The 22,376-nt window shown below is 48.4% G+C and overlaps 1 protein-coding gene across 6 annotated transcripts in view; it reads right to left on the minus strand.

Moving 5' to 3' along the window:
* SGSM1 (small G protein signaling modulator 1) overlaps nt 1-22,376 on the minus strand; it is an 85,685-nt gene that overhangs the window by 44,568 nt on the left and 18,741 nt on the right. For 5 of the 6 annotated variants that reach the window (XM_032602776.1, XM_032602774.1, XM_032602777.1 and 2 more), the window contains exons 3-9: nt 14,113-14,188; nt 10,770-10,932; nt 8,161-8,313; nt 5,205-5,272; nt 4,783-4,928; nt 4,519-4,650; nt 3,075-3,199 (exon numbers count right to left, since the gene is read on the minus strand). In XM_032602776.1, coding sequence (XP_032458667.1) covers nt 3,075-3,199; nt 4,519-4,650; nt 4,783-4,928; nt 5,205-5,272; nt 8,161-8,313; nt 10,770-10,932; nt 14,113-14,188 — 863 coding nt within the window. The remainder of the gene's footprint in view (nt 1-3,074; nt 3,200-4,518; nt 4,651-4,782; nt 4,929-5,204; nt 5,273-8,160; nt 8,314-10,769; nt 10,933-14,112; nt 14,189-22,376) is intronic. The other variant, XM_032602773.1, reaches the window with a different exon arrangement.

Consider the following 22,376-nt stretch of genomic DNA (forward strand, 5'->3'; position numbering starts at 1 on the left):
GAATGTAAGCCCTCCGAGGGTCCTTTCTGCACTGGTCTATACCAGAATCAGTCTCGTCAGGATCCATGGAGTGAATGTCCTTGGACGATGGTCAAGTACACAAGCGTTTTTCCGAGTAGCAGCCTCTGCCGAGCCCCTCACAAGGCGAGTCTCAGTGAGGAGGTCCTTCCCAGGGCTCCCACACCAGGCCCATCACACAGGGTTGCAATTGCCTGTTTTCTCCTCTGTCTCTCCAAGGGGTGCTGAACTCCTGGAGAGGGACTGGGCTTTTTGTTCACTTCTGCAAAATGCTTAGAGAATGTTCATAATGAATGGTAAATGCTGGATCCTGGAATGCCCAGGAAACAAGGCAACTCTCCAATTACCACCAGACACCGGCAAGGAGGATCTCTGTGGCCACAGGTCCTTTGAATCCATCTAAATTAACACCAACAAACCCCAGGACCGGGATGCCTTTCCAGCTGCCAGGCTTCCTGCTAAGGGCTTTATATGCATTTTCTTATTGACTCTTCCCTGTATGTCTCTTCAGAGGTTCCATTACTACATCCCCATTTTACAGATGAAAAAACTGAGGCTCAGGGAGGTGAAATTGATTATCCAAGGTCACTCAACTGGGAAGGAACAAGAGTTGAGTTTCTGTTTTCGTTTTACATGTTCTAACGGCTTCTAGAGTGGAATTTCTGGGTCATATAGCAAGGGTATGTTATAAGAAACTTCCAAACTTGTTTGTAAAGTGGTTGGACCATCAGCAGTGTATGAGGGTTCCAGCTGTTCCACATGGCAGGGCTGAGATTTGAGCCAAGTCTGGGCTGACTCCAGAGACCAAATATCCACCTTTCTGGTGGTATTTCCCCTCGAACATCAGGAAACCCAGCTGGGGAGTTATGATCCTGGCTGTGTAAGAGGGAAGTCTGGCTGGGAAAAGAGGAAAGAGGTCCTGAACCTCCTCCTCTTTATCGTCATTGTCCCTTGATCCCCAGAGGGATGCTGGAGGCCCTGGGTTCCCCCCTTTCCCATGCCAACACGCACATTTCTGACCCCTGGCTGTTTTTATTCCAGTGAGCCTCAGTTCCAGGCAAGGATAACAAGGATAGATGGGGGTTCAGAGCCCAGGGCTGGGGAAGTTCCCAACCCCATTAGCAGTGACCTTCGAAGTGCAGATTCAGCTGGAACTAAATATTGAAGCACTTATGATATGCCTGTCCACAGAGGAAAAGATGATGCAGAAACAGGCAGAAACAGAGTCCCCGATGATTTGAGCTGGAGGGAAGGTGCTTGGCAACCATTTGGTCCAATGTCTTTCCCAAAACATTAACATCAAAAGTTTCCTGCCCACACAATCCTGGGCTTAGGTCCAACCAACAAACAGAGTCCTTGTGTTGTTGAAAGCTTTGATGTTTGGTGGAAGACACGTCAATGTTTAGGAACCCCTGCAGACCCTTGGGGAACCCTTCATGTTCTGGAGAGCTCATCCTGTCCACCCCCCTCATTTGATAGGAGAGGGAAGCTGAGGCCCAGAAAGGGGGAGTGATGTACCCCAGGTCATCCAGTGAGGGGAGGACCGAGCAAGGACTTGTTCCCATCACATCCGTTTATTCATTGCTTATTCGTTGTCTCCTCCAGTACAATGTAAATACAGTGTAAGCTCTGAAAAGATCGATTTTCCTCTCCTTTTACGCATCTGTTATCTCTCTTGGACCAAGCACAGTGTCTAGCACACGGTAGGTCCTCAGTTAACATTTGATGAATGAATCCAGGTCCCTTGACTTCCCTGCTTTGCTTCACAATTATTTGATATCTAAAGGGCGAGACAGTCAGAACACAAGTAGTAACAGATTTATTATGATTTTGTAAATGCTAAGAAGGAGATTCAGGGGACCTCCATGGGATCTGAACTCAGCTGGGAGGTCAGGGAAGGCCTGATATAGAGATTTCAGATGAATAAGCTGATATAAGGTTCAAGGGCAAGAGCATTTCCTCGGCTCCCACACTGCTCCTCCCAGAAGATGCCACCATCAGAAACTCAGGAGTCTGGCTGGAGCTGAATTACGCGGCCCAGCTGAGGACTGGCTGCACCTCCCAATGACCGTCTCTGAGGACAGACGGTAACCCTTGCCCAGGAAGTGATCAGCTTAGAGAATGATACTAATCCCAGCAAAGCCTGGCGTTCATCGCACCGAGGCTTAACACTACACAGAATACGATAGTGCTCTGGTCATGGCCCTTGGAAACAGTCCTTCTTCTACATATATAAATATATATATTTATACTTACAAATATGTATATATATTTATAGATGAAATCCTATAATTTCATGATGTCTGTTTGCTACTGCAGGACAATATGAAAGGCAGAGGGGATGACGGGATGGCTGTTAGGGCTGCATCATGGGTACTTGAGTTCTATTTTTATGTTAGAAATTCCTCATAATCAAAAGTTTTGAAGAAATCAAGAACATGTATAATAATAATAGAGCCCGATGTGGGCTCAGAGCAGCAAAACCCATCATCCCTCCTCCCCACCAGCAGCCAAGACTCCCCCAGCTGAAATCACCAGGTAGGCTGCACCTCTGCATGGCGGCTTCCCTGTGTTTTTCCTAAACTTTCCCTAATTGCGCTGGAACACAGGGGATCGCAGGCAGGGAATCCCTGGTTCCCGGGTCTCTTTTAAGTGTGACTCCAAGGCCTTTGCTGGGTCTTATAACTCGCAGGGTATTACAGGAGATACAGACCTGGACCAGATGCTCACAACCAACACCTCTGGCCTTCCTTTTGCATTGAGTGATGGGTAAGATGGCAAGAGACTGGGGAGTATCTGCCATTTGAGGGCTTACGAGATCTTTGTTACAATTTCTCTCTCCGGGTGGTGTTTGCCCAGGGCACTGCCTAATACCTATATCCTAAGATTCTTCCAGTCAGCTCCCAGATCCTCCTGAGTTACCCACAAGGCCACAGCTGCAGGGAGGCTGGACCAAGTGGCCACAACAACCAGACGGAGCGGGGCAGAGGCGGGGCACAAGGGACAGGGCACAAACATCCCTGCGCTGAGGGGAAGGGAGGCTCCCAGCACCCTACCTCTTCTCGTAGTCCAGGTCCCCTACAGACCCATTCATCAGCTGGTTGGGCGTCCACTTCAACATCATGACGTCAGCTGTCTGGTGCAGGGACAGGTACCCCGGCACAGCCTCCATGTCATCCCTCTGCAGAGACAGCAGGACTCAGGCCTGATCATAGCGCTGGCATCACAGTGGACACGGGCCCTGGCCCATGTGACTCAAGGGCACACAACCAGAACCAAGAGGTTGGCTCATTCCCTCCACGGCCATGTCCATTTGGAAGACCCCGAACCTCCCTCCAGATGGCTGTGCTAAGCCAACCACCACGATGGGTTTGGTTCTACAGAGTCCAGCTGTGAAAGCCGCCCACCCCACCCTTTCATGTGGCTCAGGAGCCCTGATGCAAGGGTGGAGTCGGCGGGGATCTTTAAAACCAGGAAGGGGGCTCTGTCCTTTCAATAACACCCTTTCCAAAACAGAAGGCATGTATCTGCCATCACTGTGTCCAGTCTTAAGGGAGAAAGAGATGGCAGCTGAGTTCTGTTCCACAGATATTACCCAGAACGCCCTCCGCAAATACCCTCTCCATACTCCCCACCCAGGAGCCCCATCCTCTGCCTTCCCAATATGCCTGCAGGGCTTCTCACCTGCTCTGCTCTATCCCAAGTGGAGTTTGGCGGAGGGGGCTGTCTCCAAGCCTCACACATAAGAGGCAGCCCTCCTCCCCCCAGATTCACCCCACAACATGTGGAGACAGACAACTAACATTTACTGAGCACCGAGGGTGTACCGAGCATGGCTCCACTCCATAAATGTCTCAACCACACATGCCAGCAACCCCGGGAGGAAGCATCCTTGCCGTATTTCATCGATTCTAAGATACACAATTTTTTTTTCACATTTTAGTGCACCTGAAACGGTGCATAGCAGGTTCAGTACAAATGAGTGAACTAAATGAGTGAGTGATTACAACAGAGAATGATAGATAGACAGCTGGCTGGACAGATGGATGGATAGATGAACTGGAAAACAAATGGACAAGTGCAGACATAGATTGATGATGGGTAGATGGATGGATTAATAGGTGAATATAATTATGGGTGGATGGATGGAGGTAACGATGGGTAGATGAATGGATGGATGTAATAATGGGTAGATGGCTGTATGGACGTAATGATGGGTAGATGGATGGATGAATGAATGGGTGGTTGGGTGGATATAAATACAGCCAGATGGATAAAGAAATAGTGATGGATGCATGGACAGAGTGATGGGTGAATATAGAGACTGGAAGAGAGTAGACTGGCTGGGTGGGTGGAGATTTTGACAGATGGATGAATAGATGGGTGAATGGGTGGATGGATGGATAGATGGATGAGCAACCAGGAGCCAGAGGGAACTCCTCCTCTATAACCTGGAGCCAGACCCCCAGTGGAAGAACTGGGCCCAAGATGAACTCTCACCGGCTGAACCAGAACGTTGTTCTTGCCATAGAGCAGGGTGGCCCGGGAGTTCTGGTGCAGGGACTCTACATAGTCACGGGCGGAGAGGGACGGCCGGTCATCCATGCTGCTACTCGAATGCCTTTTCTGGATCTGGCAATGTGTGGGGAGGTGGCAGATGAGGTCTGGAGTGACCACCAAGGCCCCGGTCCACTCCCCACCTCCACACCAAGTCCAGAACTCAGCCAGGCTCCCTCCCAGTGCCCCACCGTCCACCCCACTCACGCAGAGGGCCGGACGCTTGGTGGGCGAGTCCTGTCGCAGGTGCAAGCTGTGGATGCGGTGCCTCTGGACAAGCTCGTCGGCTGAGGGGTCCGTCCAGAAGTGATCGGAAGTCTTCATCTTGGTGTACTCCAGGGCGCAGGGCCCTACTGTGGAGCAGACAGGGGCTGGGAAGCCATCTCCCTGGAAAGTCCTCCCTCCCTTCTACCACCAGATGGACCACTTATTTCACCATTTCTCCCCTCCAGGCAGCTAGCATGACCCAGGGTCCTGCTAAAGAGAAACCAGCACAAGACCCTGAAAGCAAGAGGCAGGGAGCAGTTTTGAAGGGAGAGGCTGGAGGGAGGCGAGAGAGGCCCTTAGGAGGTGCCCCCTGGAGCTGAGACCAGAGATCCAGAGGAAGCTCAGAGCACTGGACCACTTACCCAACAAAGATGCAAGGATGGGGCCATCCACGGGGTCCATCAGGAGAGCTTCCTTCTCGTAGTACTTACTAGCAAGAGAGGAAAGGACATGCAGGGTTGTATGGTGACCAGCGGAGGGTGCACAATCAACTACAACCTGATGGTTAAGAGCAGACTGGGTTCAATGCCTCTCTGGTCACCCAGTACCTCTGTGAGCCTCAGCTGCCCCATCTGTAAGATGGGGATAATAATAATATGTCTCATAGGGCTGCCAAAGGACGTTTGAGAGAGACAACAGATGTAAGGCACTTAACACAGTGCTTGGCTATAACTGCTTAATACATGGCTTATTAATAATACATTATTATTAATAATGAGAGTAACAGAAAAAATCATTAGAAGGCTGCCGAGGCCTGGCTGTTCTGTCTGCTTCTCTTGCATCTTCCATTTCAAACATGAAGTCACTTAGAGGCTCAGATGATGTCTGCCCTTCCAATATTATTGAGGCAAACATATGCTTTTTAGCTGTGGTGCGTCCTCAAAAGCTGTAATAATAGGCCTTCCTGTCTGGAAAACTAAAGCAGATGACGCTGGCCTGACACGCTCAAAAATGCCCCCGGCCTCTGACTCTCCAAAATAACACGCAATGTTGTCAATACGTTCGTGCTGAGTGTTTTGTTTTTTGAGTTGTGCACTGGTTTCTAATTCTTTGCAAACTCATACAATCCAGAAACTAACAGAACTTCAGAATTGGAAAGGACCTTGTTCTGACCTCCTGAGGGATCTCAGGCCCAGAGAAGGTAAGTGACTTGCTGAAGGCCACACAGCAGGCGGATGCAGGCTACACCCAGCAAGCTTAGCTCTTCTTCCCTTCCTACAACGGGGGGTGAAGAACACAGGATCTGGAGTCGGACTGAGTGGGAGCCCAGCTCGGCCACTCCCTCCCTCGCTGTGTGTCCCTGGGCAGGTGACTACCTTCTCTACGCTTCGTTCGGTGCCCTCAGCTGTAAAGTGGGAAGAATGACAGAACTCACCCACTTGCGGATGCTGGGAGGAGTAAATGTCCAACTGCACGTATTAAGTCCCAACACCGTGAAGTTCTCACTAAATGTGGCAATATCATTGTAATTTTACCCCAAAGAAATCTTCAATCAACCATAAAATTGGCTGAGGCAGAATGACACATCCTGGACATGCTCAACATCACGTTTATACATTTTGGTGTCAGATCTGAAGCTAATACTTTGAGACACTTTCCAGTCCACCACTCATACTCTATTCCAAAAATCAGCACAGTTATGTGATCGTAACCTGGAAATAATGCCTTAAAATAGTAGGTAGGTTGGGAGCAAGATGTGACTATATAGGGTAGCCCCAGGGAGTTTCTTCCGGGTGATGGGTTTCTTTGGAACAGTTCTATAGCCTGAGTGTGGTGTTGGTTTTATGAAACTATGCATGTGTTAAAATTTCATAGAATTATATAGCAAAAAAAAAAAAAAAAAAGAATGTACCAATACTGTTGGTTTAACAGTATTGCGTCAATGGCAATTTCTTGGTTTTAAGACTTGTACTACAGTTATGTAGGATGTTAACATTGAGGGTAGGCAAGAACCCTCTGTACTACTGTTTCAATTCTGTGTGAACCTAAAATTCAAAATACAGTGTTAATGAAGAAATAGTAGGTTGGTATTGCTGCTCAAATAAGTTACTAAAAAAAATATGACCAACTTTTTCAGCGGGAAAACACAAGGTCATATGCCAAAGGCAATTAACTACAGAGACCCTGGACCCATAACAAGACAGGGGGCAGAGATGTGTTATAATTTACTAGAAGGTGAAGAGGTGAACTGGAACTCCAGAGCCTGGATTTCTTTCAGTTCCTCTCCTGCCTCTGGGCCTTTGCACCTGCTGTTCCCTTTGCTGAGAACACTCTTCCCCACCCTGTTTCACAGTATCCCATCTTCTGGGATACTTTCCCTGACCACCCAGAGGAAGTTAAACACCACCCACCTGTCCTGGTACACTCATCACAAATTATCACAATTACTATTTGCCTGTTTTCCCTGCTACAATGCGAGCTTCATGAGGGGAAGGACTTTGGTTTGTACTTTCATACATATTTTCCTAGCAAACACGCAAAGAATAAAAGATGAGAACAATGATACCCACTCTGTGTGAGGATGTGGTTAAACAGGCATTTTTACATACTGAAAGATGGAAAGATTCTCAGATATATTTCTTTCTTTCTTCCATCCTTTCTGTCTCTCTTGCTGGAAAGGGGTGCTGGCCACGAGGAGTCTCAGATCATAGATCCTCAGTAGATCTCCACTGTTCTTTGCATAATATCCAAGTTCTTAAACATGACAGGCAAGACCAGTGTATCCCCAACATCTAGGTTAGTGCCTGGCACATAGTATATGCTCATTAAATATTTATTGGGTGAATGAATGGATGCATGGATGAATGTTTGCCAAGAGGACTTACACTGTAAAACCTTTATACCATGTCAATCTGAGCTAGGAGAGAAAATGTAAAAAATATCACTATGCATTTCCAAAATGCTGTGTACTCACTAACTCCTTTTCTCACCTCTTCTCCAGAGTGGCAGCAATTCCCATCCTGTCCCATTCACCAGAAGAGACAACAGAGGCACAGAGAAGCTAAGTGAGTCCCCTAGGGCCACATAGTGAATAGACTGTGGGCTTCATTCATGGGAAAAGGAACATCTCTAAGATTGCAAGATCCTTACACCTCACCCCAATTCCAAAGACCCTGCATTGCTATTAAGCACCCAAATATTCCCAAGGTTCCAAGCTAGGCTAGTTCAGAGTCAAACATCCAGAAGGCCCTTATTTAATCACCTTCACATCAAGTGTATATCAAGAGGGGAAAGCGTAAGCAGCTTTGTGTGAGAGAGTGCAATTCCTAAGAAGGCCAGCAGGTGGTGGCAGAGCGCACCCAGGTGTCTTCCGCTCACCTGCTGTTTTCCACAAGGTAATGAACAATTTTGTCCAGGACCTTTTCAAACAAGGCTGTACGGATCCACAGGTGCTTGATGGCGAGTGGGGACAGGTTGGGCAGTTTTGGCAGCTTTCGCACATTCTCCTGGAGGCCCTGGATCTGGTTTCGCCTTCAAGACCAGTAAAGGAAGAGAATAGATATTCACAAAAGAGGAAATCCAACAGGATCAATATGCAAATGGGAAAGTGTCCAACTTCTCTAAGAAATCAAGGAATGTCAATTAGAACAACAACAAGAGCCCATATTGCTCCTGGAGAATGGGAAAAGAGTTGAAAAAATAATACCGAGTGAGTGTGAAGATGTGGTAAAACTGACACTTTCCTACACTGTTGATGGGTGAGCCAGATTCTCATACTGAAATTTCTTTGTTTTTTTAACATCTTTATTGGAGTATAATTGCTTTACAATGGTGTGTTAGTTTCTGCTTTATAACAAAGTGAATCAGTTATACAGATACATATGTTCCCGTATGTCTTCCCTCTTGCGTCTCCCTCCCTCCCACCCTCCCTATCCCACCCCTCTAGGTGGTCACAAAGCACCGAGCTGATCTCCCTGTGCTATGCGGCTGCTTCCCACTAGCTATCTATTTTACGTTTGGTAGTGTATATATGTCCATGCCACTCTCTCACTTTGTCACAGCTTACCCTTCCCCCTCCCCGTATCCTCAAGTCCATTCTCTAGTAGGTCTGTGTCTTTATACCCATCTTGCCCCTATTGAAATTTCTGTCTCTCTCTTACTTTCTCTCTCTCTCTTGGCTGGAAAGGAGTGCTGGCCAAGAAGAGTCTTGGATTACAGATCTTTTGGTGGCTCCCCATTGCCCTGGAGAAGGAAGCTTTTTAACATGACTAGCAGGGTACTCCATAACCTTGCCCGTTTGCCTCTCCAGCCACCTCCTTACCACTCTCTGCCTCTGACCCCATGATCCAGCCAGACAGAGATATCTGTGGATCCCTGAGGCTGCGAAGCTCTCATATGAGGACTTTCGTGAGCTGCTGCTTCTTCCCGGCTTCCCCCGCCCACCCTATTCCCTGGCTGACTCCTTCTCACTCTTGAGGTCTCAGCGAGGGCACTCCCTCCTACAGGAAGCCCTCTTGCACCAGCTGAAGCTGGGGAGGGGCCCCTCCTCTGCGTTCCCTCAACCTCTGCAGCTTAACTTCCCACTCACTTCTCTGTCTTCCCCTCCACAATGTGACCTCGAGGGTATGGACAATGCAAGTGCTTTTAAAATAAAATATTGAGTCTACCAAGTGGCAAGCCTTGGCCCTTTTTCACGCCTGTATCTCCAGGGCCCAGCACAGTGCCTGGCATATACAAAGGGCTCAATAAATATGTCCATGAATGAACGATTGCACAAATGAATGAATGGACACCTGGAATGGACATCTCTCATTCCTCCATTAGAAAGTTGCTCCCAATGTTATAGAAGGTCCATGGAAATCCATCCCTTTTAAGAAGTTATCAGCAAACACCTGGGAATTTAGCAGATGGATTGGAAGGCACCTAAAGACCAGGTGGCTGAGGAGTCAGATTCCAAATGGGAGTTGGCAATGCCAAATCTATAGCCTTACCCATCATGCAGTTCTGGCCAGCAGCCCGGGGCTGGCAGGGCCTAAAGGGCAAGGAAAGGGCCATTTCTCATCCAGAGTAACCACTCATGGCAGAGAGGGCAAACACATGACATGCATGCCTCTCTCTCCCTTCTGTTGCCCATAACAGGCATGACTAATCAATCCATGCCCTCTTTCCCATGTAGTCCACTCACAGCTCCAGAATCTTTCACAACACAACTCTCTGTGCAGCTACTAGGACCAAATGGGTTTGAAATCTATTTGCCATCCCTGACCAGGCTCCAGGCAGGGGGTTTGGTTGTGCAGTTGGGACGCTGGGGGTAGCTCGGGTGGAAGGCCCTCATGTACACACTCTCAGGCCATGAGCCTCCCCCCAGTACACACACTCAGCCACTAAGACAACATCCCCTTCAATGGCTGCTTCACTGTGAGCATCTGTCCACGCAGAGACCATGTTGGTTATGTTAAACTTTGATCTTCCTGCATTTGGCACAGGCTTGGCTCAGAGTAGGCACTTATTCATTTTACAGTTGTTTCTTGGGCATTTCCCAGGTGCTGAGCACTGTCTCAGACACTGGTGACCTAATGGGGGATAGCACAGGTGCAGCTGCCTGCCCTCAAGGAGTTCAGAGTCAAGTGGGGGAGACAGACAACAATCAAGTAAACAGTAAACGAATGAATGAATAAATTACAGATGGTGATAACAACTGGGAAGACAATAAACAGAGGGATATAAAAGAGAAATGGGGTGAGGGTTGGAATTTACCATTAGTTAGGAGAAGGCCTGAGGATGACAAGGAGCCAGCCATGGAAGATGAGGGGTGTGAACTGGGTGGAGGGTACAGTGTGTGCAAAGGACCTGGGGTGTGAAAGAGTCTGGAGGGTTGGAGGAGCAGAATGGAGAGTGGAGAGGGTGCAGGCTCTCACCGAGCCCGGGGAGGAGCAGGGGCTATCCTCTGCGGGTACCCTAGCCTCTACCCCGTTCTCAGCACTTACGCGCTCTCTATCAGCTGCTCCAGGTCCTGCACCTTGCGGCTCAGCTCCTCTGCTGGCGGGAAGCTCTTGCCCACTTTCATGAAGAGAGCTGCGATCTTGTTGCTGCGCAGGAAGCCAGCCGCCCGCCTCCGCAGGCCATGCAGGACGCAGGCCTCCACAGCCGCTGCAGGGACACAACGATCAGCAGGCCCTGCCCATGCTCCCCAGTGCCCAGCCTGGCTCTGAGCTTCCGACACACACAGGTACCTTGAAGATCCGGGGACCCCAGAATCACAAATTTCGTGACAGCATCATAGCAAAAAGCACGTATACCTCTCCACCATCCAGCCCCTCAAAAGGGAGCAAGGGGGCTTAGTGGTGAACCCACGCTTGCCGCCCAAGGTCAGATCATCTCTGTTCACATTCTCTCCTGGCCAATAACCAGCTGTGTGACAGGTGTCAATTACTTCCCCTCCCTGTGCCTCAGTTTCCTCATCTGTAAAACGGGGATGGTATGAACATTAACCTCGTGAGGTTACTGCTGGGATGAGGTGGAAAAAATGCACGGAAAGCACTTTGCCCAGAGCCTGGCACATAGTGTGTGCTTTAAGAATGTTAGCTATTACTCCTGTCAATGAGGGAGGGGAGCCTGGACCATGTGACTGCTGAGCTTTATTCCGGTTAGGGAGTCACACTGTTGTCATTACTACTGTGACTCCAGTAACAGCTAACATTATGGATCTCATCTGATCTCTGCCACAGCCAGGCAGAAAGTAAAACCATCCATTTTTCAGATGTGGAAACTGAGGCTCCCAGAGGTAAACTGAACTGCCCAGGGCCACCCAGCAAATAAGTGATGGAGCTGGAATTCAAACCCACATCTGAACCCAAGGTGTGCTCACAACACTTGTGCCTCCACAAAGGGCTTTTGAAGAGAGGATTCAGTCATAACCTTCCCATTTCTGTGTTTCCCCGGGAGGCCCTGCCCAGCCCTCCTCAAATAAGAGACCTAGGGTGTAGCCTGGGTTCTACCACTAACTTGCTGTGTGACCTTAGGCAAATAACTTTCCCCCTCTGGTCCTCAGTGTTCCCCTCTAAGAACCAGACCCTGTGCAGGCCATTCTGATGGCCCCTATCTTACATCTGATACTCTCAGCAGCCTTTATTTATCTTCTTACTTTCCGTCTTACACAGCAGACTGGGAGCTCTCTGGTATGCACTGGAGCATAATCAATGTTTATGGGAAAATGTTAATTTATAATAAGAGCTACCCCTTCTTGGGCACCTACTCAGCCAGTGTTAAGGTTTACCTTCCCTGATCCCCGTGGCAAAACTCATTAAGCAAGTGTTCTAGTTACTGTCTTTTCAGAAGAGGACACCAGCACTCAAGAGCCTGGCCAAGGGCTTCCCTGGTGGCGCAGTGCTTGGGAGTCCGCCTGCCGATGCAGGGGGTGCGGGTTCGTGCCCCGGTCCGGGAGGATCCCGCGTGCCACGGAGCAGCTGGGCCTGTGAGCCATGGCCGCTGAGCCTGCGTGTCCAGAGCCTGTGCTCCGCAACGGGAGAGGCCACAACAGTGAGAGGCCCGCGTACCGCCAAAAAAAAAAAAAAAAAAAAAAAAAGAGGCTGGCCAAGGTCATGCCATGTGCAAGGAGAAATACTGAGGGGTTTCAGTTTAATTGCTTGTGTTGTTTTTGTTGTTGCTGTTAGCAATGACTTGGCTTTGAAGGACTGTTCACATGTTGCCTAATCTGCTCATGGATTTAAAATATTCTGGGTGATGATCTCTAAAATATCTTCAGCTTTGCTTACATACCCAGAACTTTCATTTCTTTATACTGATTAAGTTCATGATCCATTCTGGCTTGGTAGACATTATTCCATTCTTTCCGACAATGGCTCATAAGGAACAATGGACAAAAGAAACCTCAGGGACATCCCTCAGGTCTCATTTAGAGCCAGCAGATTCCTCTCACCCCCAAACTCTGATCAGAGTTAGAGAATTATTATGATTTTTATCACTCTCTAGTCTTCTAAGTCTTTAATTGGTAGGTATGCTAGTGAGTCCCAAAATAGATATGCATATCATGTCTTTTGAAAATAAAAATGTCCAGGAGAAAAAAGAAAGCCAGAGATATATATCTATATTTATATAGAGAGATATATATTCCCATATATATGTGTGTGTATATATATGTGCACCATAAATGTGTATTTTCATACATAACGTAACATCTTACAGAAAAACCCGAATGAACTTTTTGGCCAACCCAATATATACATAAAACGTATTTCTGGGACTTCCCTGGTTGTCCAGTGGTTAAGACTCGGCGCTTTCACTGCCATGGGCCCAGGTTTGATCTCTGCTCAGGGAACTAAGATCCCACAAGCCAGGAGGTGCAGCCAAAATATACATATAGGTGTATATATATATATATTTATTTAACTAAATGCATTATCACCTAAAAAAATAAGATCTTGCCCAAGGTCACCCAACCAAGAAGTGGCAGAGGTGGAAAGTGAACAGAGGTGGGCTGCAAGGGGCTAAGCTAACGTCAGTGGTCTCCCAGGTCATGGCATGTGCTCGGCCAGCTGCAGGCCCACGGGGGGTGTCCCCGGCCATCTGGATGGAGGCTGATGGGCCCCTCTATAGGGCCAAGACCATGAGGGGAGCATTACAGCTTGTCCTTTGTTATGAGACTCCAATCACTAAATAAAAAGGTTTTCAGGGAGAAAGAAACACTCCCACGTATATGTACACACTGCTTATGCACTGAATCCTGACTTCAGGGACACGGTAAGACACCTGTCTCTAGCCATTGTGAAAGTACAGTAAGAACCTGGCAGCGAGGTTATTCCTGGAACCCTGTGGGCCTCGCAGGTTCAAGGAGAGAAGTCTCAGTCACGCTCTGAGCCTGCCTCCTTTGCTGAGCCAGCTGGAAGAGATCCCTCGGGATGTGTCTATGGCTCTTGATTCCTTTCTTTTTTTTTTAAGTCCTCATTCATCCTCTCTCTTTACCTGGGTGAGGAAAGGATGTAGAGCCCATCCCTTAGATGCAAGACCCTTGGTCGCTTGGGGTAGGATCAGTGCGAACGGAACCCACGGGAGGGAAGGCATCCTTCTGTGTCAACCATGATTACCTTTTCCCGGGGTGCAGATGTCATTCTTAATTTCTTCTCTACTTCCAAATCTTTTCTCTACTTCCAAATTCCCTAATGGAGTCTCTTTAGAATCCAAAAATAACTTCGCAGTTAAAAAGCAAAAGAATGACATGAGAACTTTGCTCAAAGAAAGACGCCACATACCCAGGGCAGCCCACAGAGGGGAAAAAAAGCCGCTTTTCAAGGCCACAGGCCACTAACTCACCACAGAAAGAGATGATGTGGCTGCTGTCTTCGTGGACAAACTTGCGCGTGACGGCTTCCTCCATAATCTGCTTCACCTGGAAGGCAGAAGCACCAGAGGGGGAGACCCAAACCCACTCGGGGTGCAACCTCAAAGGGCTACATCACCCCCCACGGTGTTCTCAGGCTGCTTGGGATGTTTTGGTAACTGCTTCCCTTCCACGTCCTCCCTGCTGTGTTTTCTGTAGGGCTAGGGCCTGTGGCCTCTGATAGCTCCACACTTCACACTGAACTAAATTATTTTTTCAGGCTCTCTGCATAGTGGGCTTCTCTTGAGGTGTCACGAAAAATGTCCTCTCCTTCCTGACTGTCCACATCATCTAAGGCATCCCACCTCTAACTCCTTCCATCCCGTTATGGTTTCTTCAGAGTACTTCCTGTCCTATTTGTTTACTGTCTGTCTCCACCTTCTACAATATAATTTCCCCAAGGGCAGGGCCTTGTCTGCCTTCTTTTTCACGGCTGTATCCATGGAGGCTAGAACAGTGCCTCGTCCACAGTAGGTCTCCATAAATATTTTCTAAGTGAGTGGATGAATGAATGAATTAAACGGGCATATTAAAAAAAACAGGAAGGTGTAGTATGAAAAATCCGCCCTGGAATCCCGTAGACCACAGTTCAAATCCCTGCTCAGGTACCTACCAGCTGGAGTTGCGATCTTATTTTGGGAAACAGAGGCTTAGCAACGTGTAGAAATTCACCCAGAAACGTAGAGCTGGCCCAGAGTGGAGACAGAATCCAAGCTGGGTGTGACTCCCCAGGCTGTGTGTTTTTCATACTACATTCACTCATTCAACAAATATTTATTGAACACCTGTGATGTGCCAGGCACAGGGGACACAGCGCTGAAAGGGCAGCCGTGCCTCTGCTTATGGAGGTGGCCCTCTGGTGGCCTGAATGCCCTTCTGCTCTGCTGGATTCTGGGCCCCACTGTGTCTGGAGTCACTGTAGTACTTTAGCAAAGTGTTTCTCCCCTCTAAGGCCTCAGTTTGCCCACCTGGAGGTTGAGGAGGTCAGAAGAGATGACCTCAAAACCTGGTCCCAGCTCTACATCTCTGGGGCTGTGACACGGGGATCCGGAATCCACCCCCATCGATGAGCCCCCTACTCCCTTCTGGCTGCCCTGCAGCCCACCTACACTCGGCCTGGCCAGCCCATCCACACGCCTGTCTGAGAGCAGTCTCAGGCTCTCAGTGTCCCTCTCTCCCTTCCGATTGCCTTCTGGAGGGGAAGACAGAACCCAAAGCATCCTTGGCCATGTTCTCCGGAAAAACACATGGCAGTGACCACCCGAGAGCTGACACAGCACTTCCCCCGACACAACCAAGTCAGCACCCGCACCGTGAACAGCTCCCGGCCACCAAGCCCAGCAAGCTCTAAGACTGGTTTTGCCAGCAGCATTTCAAAGTCTGAAAACTATCTAACTGAGTCTGTGGAACTGGTCCCACTTACAAATGGGGAAACTGAGGTTCAGGAAGATGAACTAGCCCACCCAAGGCCATACGGCTAGGAAGCAGCAGAGCTGGAATTCCAACTTATAAAAATGTTTCTCATTTTGGCTCCAGCTGCCATATCCTGACCCGTCTGGCTACTAGCTGTATTTCCTCAGGCAACTCATGTCGCCTCTCTGAACCTTAGTGCTCTCACTGGGTAAAGGGCTTGTAGGAACAGCACCTACAAGGGGCAATGGGAGGACCACACAAGGTAACGCACCCCACGTGCTGAGTACAGAGCCTGGTGTGCAGCGTACCCGCGATAAACATTAGCTGCATGCAGGTCATTGCCCTACCGAGAACCTCACACCTGGTCTCCTTTACCGTTATTCTGGTCCTGCCTGAAACATCACCTGTTGAGATTAAATTTCCTTGCTTGGGGGCCCACAGTGGCTGCTTTTTGTAACATCCATCAGATTTGTGATGACTTTGTCAGCATCTGTCCCCCCTGCCAAGCTATGGACCCCATGAGGGCAAGCACTCCGTGTCTCCCTGCTTAACAACTGTGGTTCCAGCACACAGTAGGTGCTCAATAAAGTTCTGTTTGAGGAATGAATGGCTTGAAAGATCGTGACTGACTTCTGCCTTGGTAGAATATTCCAGTTGAAAAACATGCTTTCTTGTCACTATAATCATGGGTAAACGGAGTAGCAGTATAATGACCCCTGGAGCAAACAAAGGCACAGAGAGGTGAAGTAACCTGTCCAGAGTCACACAGCTGGTGACGAGTGGATTCAGGGCTTGGACCCAGGTTTATCCGACTCCAGGGGTTGAGCCCCTTCTACAACATGCCGTTAAGCCCACATGGTCTCAAAGCATTTGGCCCCCTCTCTGCCCTCCTCAGCCTCAGGTACCTGCCTCCCTCTTTTCTCTGCTCCCAGCACCTAGACTTGGACATCCTTTGGGAATAGAGGCAGAGGGAGTGAGTTCAGGCCAAATAGTGGCGACAGCGGACTGTCAGAGAGGCATGGGGGTGGGTGTCCGGGCAGCTGGATCGGGAGTACTTTCAAAAGCACAGTGAGTAATCAACAGCCAAGAATTGGGAGCCAAACAGACCTGGGTTCAAATCCTGGCTCAGCCACTTACTAGCTGTAGGAGCTTAGGCAAACTCCTTTACCTATAGCTCCAATTTCTACAGAATTGTTTCACTGACTCTTTTGGCTCCACCACTGAAACAGACTCAGAGTCCAACCATTTTTCCTCCCCTCCAACAGCACTGCCCAGGTGCCAGCGATGCTGGTCCAAGTCATATCTCTCCTAGATTGACACTGTAACCTCTCACTGGTCTCCCTGCATCTACATGCTAGAGGCTGTCTTAACGTGTCCAGAAGGATCTTGTTAAAAGGTAAGTCAGGAGAACAACCAGACAGAAGGTCGATAAGGAAACAGAGGACTTGGACGACATTATAGACCAACTGGACCTAACAGACACATGGACTGTCCAACCAACAAGAGCAGAACACACACTTTTCTCAGGTGTGCATGGAATAGTCTTCAGATTACTGTGTTAGGACACAAAACAAGTCTTAACAAATTTTAAAAGACTGAAATCAAAGAAAGTATCTCTTCCGATCACAATGGAATGAAGCTAGAAATCAACAGCAGAAGGAAAACTGGGAAATCCAGAAATAAATGAAAATTTAAACACACGCTTAAACAATGAGTCAAAGAAGAAATCACAAGAAAAATCAACAAACGTCTTGAGAGAAAAGAAAATGAAAACACAACATGCAAAAATTTATGGGATGAAAGGGAAGCAGTGATAAGAGGGAAATTTACAGTTGGAAGTACTTACGTTAAAGAATAAAGATCCCAAATCAGCAATCTAACTTTACACCTTAACGAACTATAAAAGGAGAATAAACTAAACCCAAAGCTAGCAGAGGGAAATCAAGACTAGAAATAAACAAAATAGAGAACAGAAAAAAATTAACAAAAGCAAGAGTTGGTTCAAACAATCAGCAAAACTGACAAACCTTTAAGCTGGACTGACTAAGAAAAAAGGAGAGGGCTTCCCCGGTGGCGTAGTGGATAAGAATCTTCTTGCCAATACAGGGGACACAGGTTTGATCCCTGGTCGGGGAAGATCCCACATGCCGTGGAGCAATTAAGCCCGTGCGCCACAACTACTGAGCCTGTGCTCTAGAGCCTGCAAGCCACAACTACTGAAGCCTGTGCGCCTAGAGCCCGTGCTCTACAACAAGAGAAGCCACCGCAGTGAGAAGCCTGCACACTGCGACGAAGAGTAGCCCCTGCTTTCCGCAACTAGAGAAAGCCCGCACGCAGCAACGAAGACCCAACGCAGCCAAAAATAAATAAATAATTTTTTTTTTTTTACAAAAAAGGAAAAAGGAGAGAAGACTCAAATAATTGAAATCAGAATAGAAAGAGGGGACATTACAAGGGATGCCACAGAAATAAAAAGGATTATAAGAGAATACTATGGACAACTGGATACCAACAGATTGAATAACCTAATAGACACTTAATAGACTATAGTATAGTGTAAACATAAAACTTACATGCACTGGGAAACAAAAAAATTAATGTGATTCATTTTACTGTGATATTTGCTTTATTGTGGTGGTCTGGAACCAAACCTGCATTATCTCCGAGTCAAGCCTGTATAAGAAAAGCCCACAGCTACCATCATACTCAGTGGTGAAAGCCTGAAAAAGCTTTTCCTATAAGTTCAGGAACAAAATAAAGATGCCTGCTTTTACCTCTTCTATTTAACATAGCACTGGAAGTCAGCCAGATATATTAGGCAAGAAAAGAAACAAAAGAGGGGCACACACTGGAAAGGAAGAAGGAAAATTATCTCTTTTTCCAGATGACATGATCTTATATTTAGATATTATATACAGAGAGAGAGGTTTGTTTGCCCACGTTCATAGCAGTGTAATTCACAATAGCCAAAAGGTGGAAACAACCCAAGGGTTCATCGATGGATGATAGATAAACAAAATGTAGTGTATACATACAATGGAGTATTATTTAGCCTTCAAAAGGAAGGAAATTCTGATACATGCTACAACATGGATGAACCTTTGAGCACATCATGTTAAGTGAAATAAGCCAGAAACGAAGAGGCAGATACTGTAGGATTCCACTTATATGAGGCACCTAAAGTAGTCAAATGCATAGAGAAAGTAGAATGGGGCTGCCAGAAGTTGGGGTGGGGACGAGGGGAAAATGGGGAGTTAGTGCTTAATGGGTACAGAATTTCAGTTTTGCAAGATAAAGAGAGTTCTGGACACTGGCTACACAATAATGTAAACATACTTAACACTACTGAACTTAAAAATGGTGAAGGATGTGAATTTTCTGTTCTCTGTATTTTACCACAATTTTAAGAAGCATGTATGTGTTAATGTAGTATAAATAAATATTTTCTAGTTAGAAAAAACAGGGTAAGTCCGACCACCATCCCTCCAGTGCTCAGAGCTCTCCCGTGGCTCCCATCTCACCTGGAGTGACAACCCAAGTGCTCACGATGGCCCACAAGGCTCCATATAACCTGGGTCCATCACTGTCCTCCCAACCTCCTCCCCCACTGGTCCCGTCACTCACTGCACATACCCCATATCTCATTGCTGTTTGCCCAGCTCAGAGGGCACGGTCCCACCTCACGCCTTCACACTTGCTGTTTCCTTCACTGAATGCTTTTTCCCTAGAAACCTACACGGTTCAACTCTTCACTCAAATGTCACTATCCCTGATCATCCTATTTAAAATCTCAACCCCACCCCAGTCAGCACTCAACATACCCCTTTTCTGCTTATTTCTCTCCATAGTGTTTATTGCCCCTAGCACGCTATGTATTTTGCTTCTTTCTTGGCATCTCTTGACTTCCACGACCCATATACATCACTTACCGCCCTATTCTTAAGACCTAGAAGAGCACATAGTAGGCACTCAATAAGTATCTGTTGGATGAATGCATACTTCCCACGGGGAGGTTTAAATGAGGAAGTATAGGTAAAGCACTCAGCATAATGCCTGATACATAGTAGGTGGTCAATAAATAGTAACATTTTAATAATGATGACCATGACCTCTTTGCTGCCCGTCAACATATCAAATCTGGTCCATGCATCCCAAGTCCCTGCCATCAAACACATGTATGCAGGTAAAACCAAGTTAAAAACAATAAACAAAATTAACCTTGCAGGGGAAACACGGCCACCAAGGGCAGCCTACATGGGGTGAGGTTGAGCTTGGAGTTACAAGCAGGTGGGATGGAATGAGCAAGTGTGTAAGTCAGTCCTGAGTGTGTCACAGTTTGCAAAGCTCTCTCCTGCCTGCCTCACCTCACTGGATCATCACAAGAACTTCACAGTAATACCCTCTCCATTCACAGAGGAGGAAACTGAGACAGAGGAGGGAGGATACTCCTTGCAATGGGCTGCTTAGGTTCCTCCAAAATTCATACGCTGAAATCCTAACTTGCACTGTGATGGGATTAGGAGGTGAGAACCCTGACTTACAGCACGTCTGCCAGAAGTACGAGGAACAACCTGAGATGTGCAACTGGTACCTGAAATTGGGGGGGTCAGTCTTGTGGGACTGAGCCCTTAACCTGTGGGATCGGATGCCATCTCCGATAGATGGTGTCAGAACTGAGTTAATTGTAGGATGCTCAGCTGGCATTGGGGGATTGTTTGCTGTGCAGAAAACCCACAGTCTGGGTATTGGAGTATTGTGTGGGGACAGGTGAGAGCAAAGGAGAAACACACAGGAGGGGCGTGTTTTTACAGCTCACCGACCCAGCACAGGAACGTTTGGCTCTGCCGGGCTGGTGTTCCCTGCAGCAGCAGGTCAGCTCTGGGGGGTGGGAGGAGTGCCAAAGCGTGACCACTCCATTTCAGGGCAGGCCTCAGCTCCTTCCAGAGGGCCAGCCCTCTCTTAAGCAGGTTGCAGCCCCCCTGCCAACGTCCTCCTGTTCCTTGGAGGCGGCCATCTGCCTGTCACCCTCTGGAGTGGCTCTGATGCAGAGGCCCTGCTGCCAGCCTGCCTCTTTCCCCACGGTTAGCGCAGAGACCACCAGGCCCCATCGGCTCCCTCCACAAAAGGAGGCTGTGAGCGTCCTCAGGATGCGTGAAACACCCTTCAGCTTTAGCTTCCGGCTCTGCTAGCAACTAGTAGGGGCCCTTAGGCTGGCACCACCCCTCTGGCCTCAAACACCTGCCCAGGATGCCTTAACCTCTTTCCATTCCTTTTCCTTGTCACCTGCTTTCCAATCCTGTAAACTGTCACCTCCCTTAATGTTATCGGCTCAGCTGTGTCCCTCCCCGGCCCCCCACCAAATTCATGTTGAAATCCTATCGCTTAGGACCTCAGAATGTGACGGTATTTGGAGATGAGATCTTTACAGAGTGATTAAGTTAAAATCAGGACATTCGAGTGAGCCTTCATCTGGTATCATCTGGGGTCTTTATAAGAAGAGGAAATTTGAACATGGACAGGTACAGAGGGAAGGCCATGTGAAGATACAGGGAGAAGACAGCCATCAACAGCCAAGGAGAGAGACCCAGAACAGACCCTTCCCGCCCGGCCCTCCAAAGGAACCAATCCTGCCGACACCTTGATCTTGGACTTCCAGCCTCTAGAACTGTGAGAAAATAAATTTCTGTTGTTTAAGCCACCAAGTGGCACCTTGTTATGGCAGCCCGAGCATACTAATACATCTGCCGTCTTCCTCGCTCCCTCTCTCTGGAAGGCCTGGCACATCCCTAACCATCACATGTGGCAGATAACACTGATGTCATACAAAGAGGATGGGGCCTGGGGGCTTTGACTTCTCTGCGTTGCAGGATGGCCTGGCCAAGCAAAATTAAGATTCAGAGGTCAGCTGGTGGCCAAACCATGGGCAGGTGTCTTTACTGGGGGCTCTGTGTGTTTGAGTGATAGCAAGAGGACTTTCTGGCTTGGGGCTGGAAAGGAAGGAAGAGTGTGGGGTACAGGGGCCATGGGACTCAGGGGTAGGGAGAGGATGGCGGTGGGGGCCATGAGAAGGTTCTGATGATGTGGCAGATGCCGCAATGCACCACTCAGATCCCATGAGGACCGGAGGCTGCCAGCTGCTGGGAGGGCTGCTGTCCCTTAGGAAACAGGGTCACCTCAGCTGCAGAGAGGGCCTCCCCCAAGGTCGCAGTCCTTCCCAGGGTGGCCCATCCAGTGAATGATGTATGTGGGGTGTGAAGATCCGGCATCCTTGCCCTCACACGGGACAGCTCTGAAGGGCCGTCCCAGCTCTCCACAGGGCTGACTGAGGCTTCCACGGAGGCCACATCGTGGCCCAACTTCTCCCTCCACCCACTCCTGCTTCTCTGCCTCACCTCTCCTGGTGTTGACCCCAAGAGCATGCCCTCACAGACCTCCTGCATCCTGATCTCTATCTCAGCATTGACCTCGGATCAACATGTCTGGACAGCAATCTACAGGGACAAGTTGCAAGTGATACAAACGCAGGTGGATTCATCTGGGCAGGCGGCAAGAGAACCAGCCTTCGGATACTGAGTTCAAGGTGGAGAGAGCTGCAGGGATGGAGTAAGACAGTCCTGCCCTGAAGGGGCCCTTAGTCCAAAGAGCCATATGCTAAGAGAGGTGGGAGGCAGACGAGCAGAGCTCCTCGGAGTGGGGCCCAGAAGCACCGGCACTGGCACCAGCTGGGAACTCGTCAGAGATACAGATGCTCAGCCTCACCCTGGACCTACTGAATCAGAAACTC

This window comes from Phocoena sinus, chromosome 14 (assembly GCF_008692025.1).
Source record: "Phocoena sinus isolate mPhoSin1 chromosome 14, mPhoSin1.pri, whole genome shotgun sequence".
NCBI lineage: Eukaryota > Metazoa > Chordata > Mammalia > Artiodactyla > Phocoenidae > Phocoena > Phocoena sinus.